Genomic DNA, 13,893 nt, shown 5'->3' with positions numbered 1-13,893 from the left:
GCCACATCCAACCACTGTTCCTGAAGCCTCTCCTCACATCAGCCCAGGGCGCACCAGAGGGGGGCAGTTGGGACGTGGACTTGGTGTCAGGAAGTGTCAGTCAGGGCTCTGCATCCCAGCAGCCCGGGAGGGGGTCGGGGGGCTGAGCTCTGGGCCTTCTCCTCCCATTGGAATCAGAGGGGCGCCTGTTCAGTATGTCGGGGTTTGGGCTTCTATTCTTGCTTGGAGGCAAAAGGGTTCTTCTACTTCACAAAAGGAACAGAGCAGACCGCGGGGGCTGGTAAGGGGAAATCCAGTGGACATGAACCTGGTTTGTCATGCTTCTCACCCCTGTACTGTGAGCAGCAGGAGAGGCAGGTGGGTGGAGAGTCTGTCTGAGAGAGGACGAGGGTGTCCTGTGGTGGTCTGTGGCTGTCCTGAACTGCTGTGGAGTGTCGTGATGGAGAGGCCCGGTGGCCCTTTCTGTTTGCATCCATTCTGGCATTACTTGTTAACTGGTAGCAGCCTTGGGGACATGGTGTGTGAAAAAGGTGTGGCAAAAGTCCAAGTTCCAGTCCCTGGAGATGACCTCGCTTCAAATCAGAGCTGTTAAAAAACTGAAGGAAAATGAAGCAGAATCCTGGTGCTGTTGGAAGACCCTGGTGGCAGACGGGATTGGTCTGGGACGAGGGCCTAAGTGACCGTGGCTCCCGCGTGCCCAGCGAGGCCTCAGGGCCGTGGCGCTGCCAACCCAGCTCCCCTCTGCGTGCTCTTGCTAGGCTTGCGCGGTGCAGGAGGTCTGGGTGGGGAGTTGAGTGACTCAGTCTGGCAAGGCAGTTGTTTTCTGTTCCCACATCCATCCTCAGTAGAGGCTGCCTGTGACCGTGGGCCCCTTCCTTGGGGCGTACAGAGCGTCTGAGTTGGAGGGCATTGTGATTGGAAAACAGTAACTGCACCCATACTCTGACTCTGAGCCCTTCTTCCCACCTCTCCTCAATGCGTGCCTTTCCTGTCAGCTCGTGCTTTGACCTGCAGCCCCTCCCTCTGGCTGTGTCTACCCTGGGAAATGGGTGTCCTTTCCCAGGGGCAAGGGTGACCTGCTTCTGCCTGGTGGCCTGGCCTGGATTCGAGTCCCCAGGCTTCTTTCCCTCTTGGCATTCGGGCTCCTGTCCTCTTGGTGTGAAACTTGCCCTCCCTTTATCTCCATCTAGGCCAAAGTAGAGGAAAAAACAGAGGCAGCTGCCGCAGCTCGAAAACCCGAACCTAACGCAGTCACTAAAACAGCTGGCCCAGGTGCGAGTGCACAGAGACCACCTGCTGGGAAAGTGAGTTCTGCTTACACTTTTACCTCTGGAAGGTAAAAGGTGGTGAACTGTCCCTCCAGCCTGAGTCACTTTCCCTTCTGGTGCACTTTTTACCTGTCCTTAAACTAGTTTCCGCTTCTCTCTTCGTGATCCTCCTTGGTATTGGACGATTCATCCATCAGAAAATTTTTTTGTATCAATCCTGAATGTTAACAGTTGGGATCCCATTATCCCTTTGGGGACTGTTTATTTAGCTGGGTAAAATGGATACAAAAGTCTCGGTCTCTTCCTTCCCACGACCTTGAGCTGAAACCCACCCACTATGCTCACACCCACACTCAGAGCACCGGGGTCTTCTTCAGTAAGGCACGGCACTGGTAACCTCTGGCACCTGGAGCCCACACACCTGTGCTTTACAGTGAACTAGAAGGCCCCTCTCGTAACACTGTGGGGCATGGGGTGGCTTCATTTGTCCTGGCTCCCCAAGTCACCTCTTAACTGAAAGTCAGGACGCTCACTGCAGTGAAAACCCACCCAGCCCAGGGCGGGGGGTTGCAGCATCAGCTAGAGGTCAGAGGTAAGCTGACCCTGAAACCAGGCCCTCCTGCTTGCTGTAGGAACCTTCTTCCCTTAGCTGTGCAGGTAGGTGGTCTCTCTGGCCAAGGGCTTCCAGGGAGACCTAAGCTCCAGCCTTTAAGAACCAGGATGGGTCTCAGCCAAGGAATTTGTACAGTCAGCGAGGTGAGGAAGCCTGCACCTTGGCTTCTGGGTAAACACCTTGACGTCCCGTAGGTCTGTGCTTCAGACCAGGGCTTGTTACAAAGTGGTCTGTGAACAAGGCAAGAAATAGTGAGGTATTTGGGTTGGAGCTTCTCAGTGTGGATTTCTCTACTCCGAGGAGAACTCTTCAGTTTGGGAGCTGCGTCATTTGCAAAGGGCTCCAAAGGGAAGGAAGGAAGGAAGGAAGGAAGCTGGCAGCTGTTCCTTCTTGAGAAGGCTCCAGAAGAATTCTTTGTTCCAGCCCTTAGCACCTGGGCCTTCACGTGGCTGCATTCCAGGGGAGCCACTCATGTGCAGTTCCATGTGCTGAGCCCCGGGCTGTGCATCGATGCAGCGCTGCTGGCTTCTTGGCACACGACTCTCCCAGGATACAGGCATGGGCGTCTGGAGGATTCAGGATGGTGTTTTACTCTTGAGTCAGGATACTCTCTACCTAACACTCAATTGTGCTGTGCGTTCTGGAGCCGGGGACAAATGGGCTACTTGAGGAAGCCACCCAGGCTGCAGCCTGCACGCCCCCTGGTGTCCAGAATTGTGCACGGCAGGTCCAGCAGCCTGGGTTCCGTCTGCCTTGACAGCTTATCAGTGTCCCTTCCTTAACCCTAGTACCTGATCTGTGCTCTGTGAGCCAGCTGCCCAGTGCTTCTCCCAGCAGCCTTTGCCTCCCACAGTGGGTCTGGCTGCAGCCATCCCAGGCCCCAGATTGAGGAGAAGTGCCATCCTTGGGTGAGGACTGGCCCAGATGAGCAGGCAGGGGGCGGCAGGGCCCTGGCAGGGTGGGCGCCTGGGGCTGGCTGCTGTCAGGCTTGTGAACCACAGCCCAGCTCCCAAAGAGTAGTGGTAACAACCATGTAGCACCTTTACACCTGCCTCTGTCCTTGTGTTGTTGGTTCATGTTTTCACCCCCCTCCTGCTCCTTCAGATTCCTTCCTCTGTGCTTCCACAGCTGTTCTGCTGGCGGTGGGCGGAGTTTCAGCGGCACTCTGTGTTGGTCACGTGTGGACTCACTGCCTGCCCTGTGTCAGTTCTAACCAGCCCTCTCCCTTTGTGTTGTTTTTTTCTGTTCTCTAACACTCCAGGTCCAGATAGTCTCCAAAAAATTGAACTACAGCCATATTCAATCCAAGTGTGGTTCCAAGGACAATATTAAGCATGTCCCTGGAGGTGGTAATGTAAGTATCAGCTCTGGGCACCTGGCACCTGTGGCCCGGTCCACTGTGGGGCACCCTGGGGCGGGGCCACCTGCCTGAGCTGACAGGACCCCGGCTGGTGGGCCACCCACCCACTCAGCATCTTGCCAGCCCTGAGGGCGGGAGGTCTTTGTTTCTCCTGTAGCTGGGTCAGAGGCCTGGTCTGAGGGCAGTGGTCGGCAGCAGGCCTGTGGCTTCTCTCGAGATTGCTCCTGGGGATCCACGCCTCTGTCTGCACCCCCCTGAGCATGGTGGAGGTCCACATTCTCCCAAGGCCACCCCGATCCTTGCTGTAGACCCAGGGAGTTAATACACCATTTCCCCTCCCCTGCTCCCCATGGTTCCCTTCTTCGTTACCTCCTGCTGGCCCCTCTCCCATTCTTCTTCCTCTCCGCTCCCAGCCTTACCCTGTCTTTCCTTTCTCATCGCTTTTCCCCCTTTGCCTTTTCTAGTTCCTTTCTTTTTGTTCCCTTTCCCCTCCTTTATTTCTGTCCCTTCCCCTGCTCTATCCAGACACCCTTTCTGTCATGCTGCTCTTCTGTGCCAGCCCTAAGACCTGTGTTGGGGACATGCGGCTCCAGCGCACAGGGCGTTCCTGGTCTAGGGAGAGAGACAGGGACAAGTATCGTTGTCCGTTGCTGTGTAAAGAGCATCCCATGTGTCTGCCACGTGTCCCTGTGACAGTGTGTGGGCCTGCGGGACTTCGTAGCATGGGCCAGGGGTGTTTTGGGGAACCATCCACGGGAAGCCCTTGCCCTTCACTGCCCGCTTGGTGATCTTACCGTCCTGCTCACCCCTCGCCCCAGTTCCATCATGAGGAATGCAGCCATAGTGTGCCTCTTTCTTGCCCCTTACAGCCCCCCTTACTATACCTCCTTCCCAGTCACCTCTCAGCAGGGGCTCCTCCCATGTGTGGGCAGGAGCCGTGGCTTTGCCTTCAGGTGGGGTGTGCTTGGCCAGCATGGTAGTTGGCCAGACATTAGCCAACCCGGTGTGGGATTGGCTGAAGTGGGTGCAGCTTTCAAAGGCAGTGTCTGGTACAGGTCCCGCATGGGGGTGCCCGGGTAGGCACTGGCCCTCACTTTTTCCTCAGACTTCCGGCCCACTGAGAACAGAAGGTGGACAGGGACTCAGAGCAACTGGGCTGCTTGTGTGTGTCACACCGAAACGTGTTCGTGTGTGTTGTGTGGTGTGGGTGAGAGCTCTGGAAGTCATCATCATGTGTCTGCCCCCTGCTGTGGTCTGTACACTGCCTACACAGGACATCAGCAAAGGGGGCGGGGCGGGGGGTGCTTTGTAAAAGCGCTTCCATTTTCAGAGGCTCCCGTGAACTGCAGGGCACTCAGGTCCCACCTGTGAGGCTTGTCTCCAGGTGGGACGATGAGGATAAACCTCCCGGGTGGAGGTACTCTCGCTCCTTTGAAGCACCAGCCACTCTGGAAGGCTGCACAAATAAGCGTGCAGCTCAGGAAGAGCGGGCCTGCTGTGCAGGCAGCACAGTGGTACCCATCTAAGCCTGTCTCCCACCATAGCCCCTCCCCACACAGAGATTCTGGGGCTCCTGCCACGTGGAGGGGCTGGGAGCAGGGTCCCGGTTAGTGCCTCACAACACCTCCCCCCACAGACACGCCCTTGTTGGGAGCCAGGAGGGTGTCAAGAGGGAGTGTAGCAGCTACTTTTGTGGTCGATCCCACATTTAAAAATTGTAGCAGTTTTAAGCCCATTTCACCCTTGAGAGGGAGTGTTGTGTGTGTGTGATGCATTCCCAGACTTGGTGGCAGGGTCGCTTCAGTAGCACCAGGCCCTCGGGCGTCACAGACCAGTGGCGACTTGTACCTGGCTGCAGCCAGGTGCCGTAGATGCGGGCTGAGTCAGGACATGGTTTCTGCTGGCTGTCAGGCTTCACCGGGGAGGGGACCTGTGGGCCAGTGCTCGAAGCATGAGAAACACTCGTCCTAGGCGAGTGAGGCAGCACATGGCTCCCTAAGGCTGGAGCCCAGAGGGGAGGCGAGTAGCTGGGAGAGGAAAGGAGGGGTGGGGGTCCTCCATGTCCCGGCCTGGGGAGGCAGCGAAGCTTTTCAAAACTTTTCATTATAGAAATGTTCAAACATATCCAAACGTTGATAAAGTAGTGAAAGGGACTGGACATACTTTTTATTTAAACAAAACCTAGCTTTGTTTATTTGTGGCCAATCTTATCTCCATATGCTCACCTTAATTATTTTGGAGCCAGTCCTACATAAATCATTCATCTACAAATGTTCCATTGTGTAACTTTAAAAGATAAGAACTCTTTAATATACATGTGTGTACATATTTTAAAAGACCCACTAACATGTGGTACAGGTTTGCTTATTTGAATCAGGATACAGTAAGGTCCGTAAATTATGATCGGTTGGATGTGTCTCCTGTCCCTCATAATCGGAAGTATCTCTTGCCCTACGGCCTACCTGTCCGGTTTGGTTTTCATAGTGATGTTCATCAGGGAGCCAAGGGGTTTGTCTGAGAGTTGGGGTTCTGCTGATTATAGCCCCGTTTAACATGTTTCTCTCTCAGTCTCTCTTTTTTTTTTTTTTCAGTTTTATTTATTTTGTTTTAGGGAGAGGGGAAGGGAAGGAGAAAGGGAGAGAGAGAAACATCAATGTGTGGTTGCCTCTTGCGTGACTCCCACCAGGGACCTGGCCTGCAACCCAGGCCTGTGCCCTGACTGTGAATCGAATCAGTGATCCTTTGCTTCACAGGTCCATGCTCAATCCACTGAGCCACACCAGCCAGGGCTGCATTTAACATGTTTCTTTGTCCCTCCATTTTCTTTATATTGATTAAGACTGGTTTGTTTTTTCCACATTTTCACTGGCCGTTCATAGGTAGGATGGTGTTTCTGTAGGAAGCATATCATGTCCCACTCTTCCGGTTATTTCCCTCGTGATTTTGTCGACTCTTGGTGCCCAGCTCCGAGTCCCATGAGTTCAGCAGGGCGCGTTCCTCCTGCGCTTACTGGCTGGGGACGTTTGCGAAGTGAAACCTCCCTTTGTCAACCATTCTTCAATTGGGGACAAGGCAGGAGGTAAAGAAGTGGAGGCTTCCAGGGCAGAGCACTGCAGTGGCAGCTTTGCTGTGGTGAGTGACCGCCATTAAGTCCTCACCCGTGGCCTCGGGGACGGTGTAAGTTGAGCTTGGATTGAGCAGCTGCCACGTCTTTAGCTGGGGAAAGTGCACTCCCCATCGTCCTGTGTAGGGAGAAGGGCAGCCTGTGGGAAAGACAAGACAAAGTAGAGGCTGTTGTTTTGACAGTGTGGGTGCTCTGTAAGCGGTTGTTGGGTGCTCACGTCGGCAGCACACACACTGACATGGGAATGACACAGAGAAGACCGGCGTGGCCCTGCGCAGGGGCGACAAAAATTCATGAAGCACTCATGTGTTTTTAGAGGAGGGCGTTGTCGAATGCACGAAGCAGTTTGGTGTCCAGTGGTTGCTGCTGCCAGTCAAGGGCGATGAGGTAGAGGGAAGCTGAGCAAGGGAAGGCTCTGGAGAAGGTGGCCTTTGAGCCAGGCTCAGAGGAAGGTAGGAGAATGCAGTGGGCTTGTAGGGCCAGGGAACAGCATGAGCAGAGTTCTAGAAGCAAGAGTGAGGATGCTCACAACAGTCAGCCTCCCACCCAGTACTCAGACAGCCGAGGTTAGGGCCCTCTGATACTTCCAGATTCATTTCTGTGTGCACAGTATAAAATTGGGCAGGATGAATGGGAAGAAAATTACTAGAGATCATCTCAGAACTAAAAAATGTCTTCTCCCCTAAGCTAAAATGAAACTGCGTGGAAGGATTTACCAAAAAAAGAGAGAGTGAGGAAGGCTCAGGCAAGCTGAGGATTGTAGGAAGTTGCACTGAGCCCAGCCCTGGCCTGTGGGTGGGGGTGCCAACGTAGAGACCATATTAGCTGACGCGGAAGAAAGGGAGTCAAGGTTCTGCAAGGTAGCTGGTTAAATGGCATTGTGCTGAAAGCCCACCTCGTGTGCACCTGTTGGCAGGGCTCTGTGAGCCATGTGTGGAGGAAGAGTTTTCCACTGTGTGGAAACCCTAGGCTCTTCCCCAGCCACGGAGCCGCTGGTCACTCATAGCCGTACTGGAGTCCCCATCTGGGAGCGCAGCAGGAGCTGCTGTCTACAGGTGTCCTCTCCTAGGTTAAAGACATGCCGTCCTCCCGGTACTGAGACACTGTCCCAAGGTGCCTGCAGGGCAGGTGTCAGTGAGTCTGCTGGCCCTCTTCCCTAATATGGCATCTGTAGAAAGATAGGTATCTGTGCCGTCAGCCATGAGGGAGAAATGCAGTGGGAAGACCTGGGAGGAGATGTGCCGGAACATTACTGCAGTTGATCTCTGCGCAAGGAGTGGATGGGTGAGATTTGAGGTGGAACAGAAAGGGTATTTCAGGAGATTGGGGTCCAGGAAAATGGGAGAAGAGCTGCCTGGCGGATGCCTGAACAGGGGGGTATGGAAACATTGGCTTGGTCTGGCTGGAGGTGAGGTCAGAAGCTGCACGCAGGGCCAGGATGGATCAAGGGCTCTTGTAAGCACTTTGGGAGATGACCGTGACCTTGAACAGGCTAAGACAGGGGCTTACAAGGGAGAGAAAAAACTTGAATGTGGAGAAGAGTATTATAAAGAAGTTGTCTCTCTGAAACAATACTTTTGTTCTTTTCTCCTCAGGTTCAGATTCAGAACAAGAAGGTGGACATCTCCAAGGTCTCCTCCAAGTGCGGGTCCAAGGCCAACATCAAGCACAAGCCTGGTGAGTGTGTCTCCCTCGACCACCTGGGTTTTACCGTCTATGTCTTTGTTGTTCCATAAAAATTCCAGGGCTACCCCTACCCAGGACAGAGCGGTGGAACAGCACCGTCCTCAGTCCCTGTCAGGGAGTAGGTCTCAGGGCGCTGAGCTCTCAGTGGGAGGAGGAGCAGATGGCAAGGGCCACCATTTGCATGGGCCTCATCCTAAGGACAGGCTGTGTGCGTGCTGCTGCTGCCTGAGGCCCATGGGAGAGGCGTGTCCCAGGGGCTCACATTAGCTGAAGGGATTCTAGAGAGTGGCCTGGGGCACCCATCAGGTACCGTAGCAAAGGGCTTCACCAGCAGCACAGCGTCAGCCCCCAGCCCAGAGGGCCAGGATTCAGGGTGGGCGGGTCCTGCTGCAGATGCAGGGCCATTGAGTCCGGTCACAGGGGTCAGTCACTGAGGACCAGTTAAGGTGAAGGCCAATAAAACTCCCTCCCTCCCAGCAAAACTGCCATCCGTGTCAGAATGTGTTCTCTTTAAAACGGTGGGAACCCTTCAGCCTTTAACTCACTTTCCTTGCCCCTCTTTCACCTGGAAAATCCATTCTTGTGAGACACCTCCTTCCCTTGAGGTCCTGAGTGTCTCGAGGACCAGTGTTTGCTTGGGGCGGGGCCGGGATACCAGTGTTGAGGACGCCTGGGGATTTGGCAAGAAGCCAGGTATTGAGGTTTGCAAGGTGAGCTGAGAGGAGGCAGAAGAGTCAGAGACAGGGTCAAAGGGCAGCCACACTGCGGGGCCGTGTGGGGGAGGCTGGCCTCGCATCCTGTGGCCCGTGAGCTCTGAACATTGACCAGCGCACACACTGCCTCCCCGCAGGCCCCCCATGAGCTCTGGATCCTGGTGCTGACCCAACCCTTTCTGCCCACAGGCCCCAGGCCCTTGCCCTTCCTTCTCGTCAGCTCAGTGTGACTTGGTTGGACTGCACAGACAGCTCACACTTCCATGCTGTCACTGTCAGTCACTAGCCAGGCGGTGACTTCAGAGAAGTCATTTTTGCCCAGCATCTGCGCTAGCAGCTGTAACACAAGGACCCTGTCCCTGATAGACAGGGCGTTAGCGCAGCTGAAGGGAGGGCAGACACAACGCACAGCCCGCCCGAGGGAGCTGCCACGTGCAGGAGAACCGGAGGTTGATGAGGCACCCTGGGGGCTGTGCTCTGTGTGGCTGTGGGCTGCAGGGGTGCAGGGTGACTTCCCCACGGAGAGATGGTCTCAGCCTGACTTGGCAAGAAGCAGCCGTTTTGATGAGCATGCTCATGGCCCCTCGTCACCCTCAGAGCCACCAGGAGCCATCGCGGTCTCCCAGTGCTGCATCTGGCACTGTGCCGTTCCCCGGCCACGCTGCGGTTCCTGTTCCGGGCCCCTGGCTTTGCTCGCAGGGCTGTTTCTCTGCCACCCTTAGCCACTGACACCTTCTCGGCTTTAGGTGGAGGAGATGTCAAGATTGAAAGTCAGAAGCTGAACTTCAAGGAGAAGGCCCAGGCGAAGGTGGGATCCCTGGATAACGTGGGCCACTTGCCTGCGGGAGGTGCTGTGAAGGTAGCGAGTGGGTCTCCAGTGGGACGAAGCTGGGGAGGGGCGGGGTGCTTGGTGGATTCTGGGTCCCCTCAAGTGGGTGCTGTCACCGCCCCTCAGTCTCTTCAGAGTCATGTTTCCACGATACCATTGCTGTTTCCCCATCATCGTCAGTCCCGGGCAAGGCAGGAGAGGGGAAGGGACCCCAGCTGGAGACAGAGCCTTTTCCGAGAGCCATGGCCTTCCTTACTATCTGAGCTCATCTCAGCCATTTTTGGAGGGACCGTGGGCTGGGGCACAGGTCCCCCCAAGGCGGGTGGTCCGCATGGTACAGTTGTCCACCTGCCTCATGATAGAGGACTGTGGGTACATGCTCCAGGCCAGGCTCCGCTCCAGGCCCGGGAGCAGAACAGGACATTTGCCCACAGTGACAGTGGGCCAGGTGTCCGCCTGCCTCTAGAGGGACTGCCCATGGGAGAGTGCCGCTCACTCGGTGGCAGAGCTTCCCTCTCCAGACTGGCTGGGCCTCCCCTCCCTGCCCTCCCTCTGGCCTTCCCTGCCTCCCTCCTTCCACAGTCCTGTGAGATCCTCTGTGTGCCCAGAGGCCGTCTGTCTTGTGTCCCATGTCTTTGGCGGTTGGCGGGCAGCAGCGTCTTACAGGCTTCTGTGCTCGAGGGTAGCTGCAGGGGAAGGAGAGCAAGTAGAGGGGACCCTCCTGTCACCTGAGTGCCCCGGCCGGGCCACCCCAGCGCAGCCTGTTCTTTGGTCCCACGCCCTACACACACACACACACACACACACACACACACACACACACACACACACACACACACCCCACCCCCCCCAGTGCCACTTCTAGCCCCAGCTGGCCTCCGTGTCCTGGCTCTGTCACACCCTTGTCCCTGCCCCCACCACTCTCTGGTCTGTCTCTGTGGGGCGCTGTCTCGAGGCAAGTGCGTGCAGATCAAGGTTCACACTTGGCCTTTCTGACCCTGTGTCTTGTGGGGTTTTTAATTCACGTTAGTGCCCTTTCGTTATTGTTTCCAGAATTGTTTTTCTAACCCTAGCCTGCCTGCGGCACCGTGGCTTCCCAAACAAACTCACACTTGCCGTCAAGAGATGGCTTCTCAGGCTCCTTGCTGACACCTGCTGTCATAGCTGCTGTTGGGCCTGGTGTCGGCCTTGGTGGGAAGCCTAGTGCCCGTTACCTCAGAGAGGCTTCCCGAAGCCTTGCGTTTCAGAGGAGGCTCCCGGCGTGTCACTGGGCCAGGGCTGTGCTCTCCTGCCCAGAGCCTGTCTCCCTTCCCTGTGCCAGGCCGCCTGCCATGGATGGGCAGGGTGGGGAGCACCTGGCCTAGAGTCTCCAGATGAACACACCTTAATTAGAGGGGGGCGGGGGCAGCAGGGGTGGGGGCTGTGTGTAAGATCCGTCACCATCACCCCATCCCACTCCCTCTCGGACTGACCCTGCACTGTCCCCCCCCCTGTTTCATTGTAGACTGAGGGCGGTGGCAGCGAGGCCCCTCTGCGTCCGGGCCCCCCCGCTGGGGAGGAGCCGGCCATCCCTGAGGCAGTGCCCGAAGCTGGCGCCCCCACATCAGCCAGTGGCCTCAATGGCCACAGCACCCTGGCAGGGGGTGGTGACCAAAGGGAGGCCCAGACCTTGGACTGCCAGATCCAGGAGACAAGTAAGTGGCTGGGCTTGGCCTAGGGGCCAGCCAGGCTCCCTGCCACTGGCTGCAAATTGAAACTCCTTTGTTTTTTGACTAGAGTGTGGCCTAAATTTTAACGAAGCAACCTTTTATTTTTCCAGGCATCTAATGATGACATTCTGGTCTCGTCTTCCGCCCCCTTTGTTGCCCCTCTTGTCTCCTTCGTTACCCTCTCCCTTCCCACCTCCCGTGTCACTGCAGATTGAGACCTACAGGCTGACGTTCCGGGCAAACGCCAGGGCCCGCACCGACCACGGGGCCGACATTGTCTCCCGTCCCCCCCACTTTCTTGGCGGCCCCAGCTCAGGCACCCGGGCCCTTGGCTCCCTCCCCCGGGCGGCCCACTAGACCTGTGACCCCTTGGGTGCTGGGCAGCCCTCTAGGGCCCTTCTCCCACCTCACCCCCACCCCCACCCCCCACCTCGCTTGCCTAGGGCAGCAGCAGTCCCCACACCTCCTCCCACCCTCTGCCCCAGGCCAGGCTCCTGCTCTGCTCCTGGCCTATCACCATCACCACTCTGGGGGAAGCTTGGGAGGGATGTGGGGCGGGAGCCTAATATGGGATCTTGGGGGAGCTAAGAGGAAGGAACCGGATTCCAACCTCCTCTTTGTTTGGGTTTTTTGGACCAAACCCAAGAGAAACTGACATACCCTCCCTCCTAGCTGGGCCCACCTGGAGGGAAGAGTGCAGTGTCCGCGTGATAGCCCATCCCTTTGTCCCCCGGAGCTTGCTAAGCCACTGCCTCTCCCTTCTACCCCACAGCGGTGCCCACCATGCGGGTGGTACCAGACACCTCTTGCTACCCTGCCCCAAGTTAGTTAGGGGTCAGTGCTGCCTGTCCCCACTGCCTCCCGTACCTGCCTAGCTGCTGTCACTTTCTTGTTTTATCCCCTTTTTTAAAAACCTAAAATCTGGTGGAGTAGTTTTGCAGGTTGAAGTCATGTCTGAATGAAAGTCCTCAGTAGGTGTTAAAGGAAACAGGGAAGGGAGATCTGTGAGCCTCCAGCCAGGAGGTCAGGCACGGGGCCTGGCAGGGCTGTGTGCAGGCAGGGCATGTGCGGGGGGCGTGGCCGGTGAGCAGGGAGAGCATGCTGGGGGCTGCTCAGAGTGTGCACTGGTTGTTCTGGCATTTCGCGTGTATGCTGCTTTTCTTTTCTAACCAAGAGGCTGGTTTTGGCATCTGTCTGTCTCATTCCTGGGATCTGGTGGGAGATACAAGGTCAGGGCTGGGAAGGGCTGTGGAGGTCAGTCCTTCAGGCCTACAGGCCAAGGACACTCGAGCCCTCAGCTCCCAGGGAGCCTGAGACGTCCAGACCTCGTGTGGGTATTGGAGAATCAGGTCCAGAAATTTGAAAATAAAGGCGTGAGACTGAGGCCATCCCCGTCCCCGATAGCCTGACTGGAGAGGAGAGGGAGGCGAGGCGAGGCAAGGCCAGCCTGCGGAGTGGGTCCCAGCTAGGCCCGCCGTAGGGGTGGCTGCAATGAGGAGAAATCCCAGGAATCATATTGACACGAAGATTCTTACTGCACTTGTATTTTTTGTATTAAAGTTTGCATGGTTTCTAATAAAGGATTAAAACCTCCCAGTTTGTAGTGAAGTGGCCTGAGAGCACTTTCTGCGGTGCAGCCAGGGCGCCTCGCCCTCCCACCCTCCGCTCCTGTCCTTCTGAGCTGAGAAGGTGGGTGCCCTGGGAGAAGCTTCAATCGGACATCCTTGTAGGGGGAGGGCATCTGGGTGGGGCCGCTCTCCCATTTTAGGGGTAGTAGCATTTGCTGCCATGTCCCCTGCTCCCAAGTGCGTACCAAGAAGTTGTAGGTCTTGGGGAGAAAGTGCTTCCAGAGCCAGACTGTCTCTAGAATGTGCCACCACACAGGGAAATCAGGGCGCCTGTGGTTGTCAGCAAGAGAAAGGGGCAGGATGAAGCTGGGGAGATGGAAGCCGTGGGGGGCGGGGCCTGAGGGCACCGGCGCCCTCACTGTGTTAATCTGCCACAAAGATGCTGAGGCTGACAACAGCCTCTGGCTCCTTTCACTCCTTTAGCCAAGGGCCAGGGTTGGGCAAGTGACTCAAGCCGGAGAGCTCTGGGTGGCCTGACCACAGCTCCCTTGAAAGGTCTCACAAGCCAGAGGCTGAGGTGGCTGCCCTGACGGGAGGACCAGAGGCCTGTGTGCTGTGTACTACCCTGCAGCCGTGTGGGGGGTGGGACATTTCTGTACTGCCTGGTTTGCTTATGGCTCAGCCATTACCTATGTCTGTGATTCTGATGTAACCATTTTAAGAGTAAATAAAACTCGTGATGTCCCACCATGCAGGCCCTGTCTCCTGTATGTCCTGGTTTGTCTCCACGTGTCATCCCACCCTACACCCCCCCCCCTAGGGGCGGGTGTGCATCCATGCAGTCTTAACCACCAGTCCTCATCTGGGAGCCTGTGGGCACGACCAAGGGGCAGTCCTGCTGCACGACCTGTGGCACTTGGTCCAGAGGGCCCTGGTTGCCATGGAACTTCCCCATTTGTCTGGGCTAGGAGGTGGCAGCCAGACCAGACCATAGCCCCAGGAAGATGCTGCTCAACACTCGAG

The 13,893-nt window shown here is 56.5% G+C and overlaps 1 protein-coding gene across 29 annotated transcripts in view; it reads left to right on the top strand.

Annotated features, from left to right (window-relative positions):
- MAP4 (microtubule associated protein 4) overlaps window positions 1-11,652 on the top strand; it is a 133,912-nt gene extending 122,260 nt beyond the window's left edge. For 16 of the 29 annotated variants that reach the window (XM_045199972.3, XM_053930314.2, XM_053930311.2 and 13 more), the window contains 6 exons: window positions 1,191-1,304; window positions 3,143-3,235; window positions 7,961-8,042; window positions 9,511-9,623; window positions 11,098-11,287; window positions 11,413-11,552. In XM_045199972.3, the coding sequence (XP_045055907.2) occupies window positions 1,191-1,304; window positions 3,143-3,235; window positions 7,961-8,042; window positions 9,511-9,623; window positions 11,098-11,287; window positions 11,413-11,420 (600 nt within the window). In that variant the 3' untranslated portion in view covers window positions 11,421-11,552. Of the gene's footprint in view, window positions 1-1,190; window positions 1,305-3,142; window positions 3,236-7,960; window positions 8,043-9,510; window positions 9,624-11,097; window positions 11,288-11,412 lie in introns of all 29 variants that reach the window. The other 13 variants (XM_053930312.2, XM_053930309.2, XM_045199987.3 and 10 more) reach the window with 3 other exon arrangements.
- The last annotated feature ends 2,241 nt before the right edge of the window (window positions 11,653-13,893 follow it).

Source organism: Desmodus rotundus, chromosome 8, assembly GCF_022682495.2.
Source record: "Desmodus rotundus isolate HL8 chromosome 8, HLdesRot8A.1, whole genome shotgun sequence".
Classification (NCBI taxonomy): domain Eukaryota; kingdom Metazoa; phylum Chordata; class Mammalia; order Chiroptera; family Phyllostomidae; genus Desmodus; species Desmodus rotundus.
The sequence above is the reverse complement of the archived record's forward strand: the minus strand, read 5'-3'. Positions and strand labels throughout refer to the sequence as shown.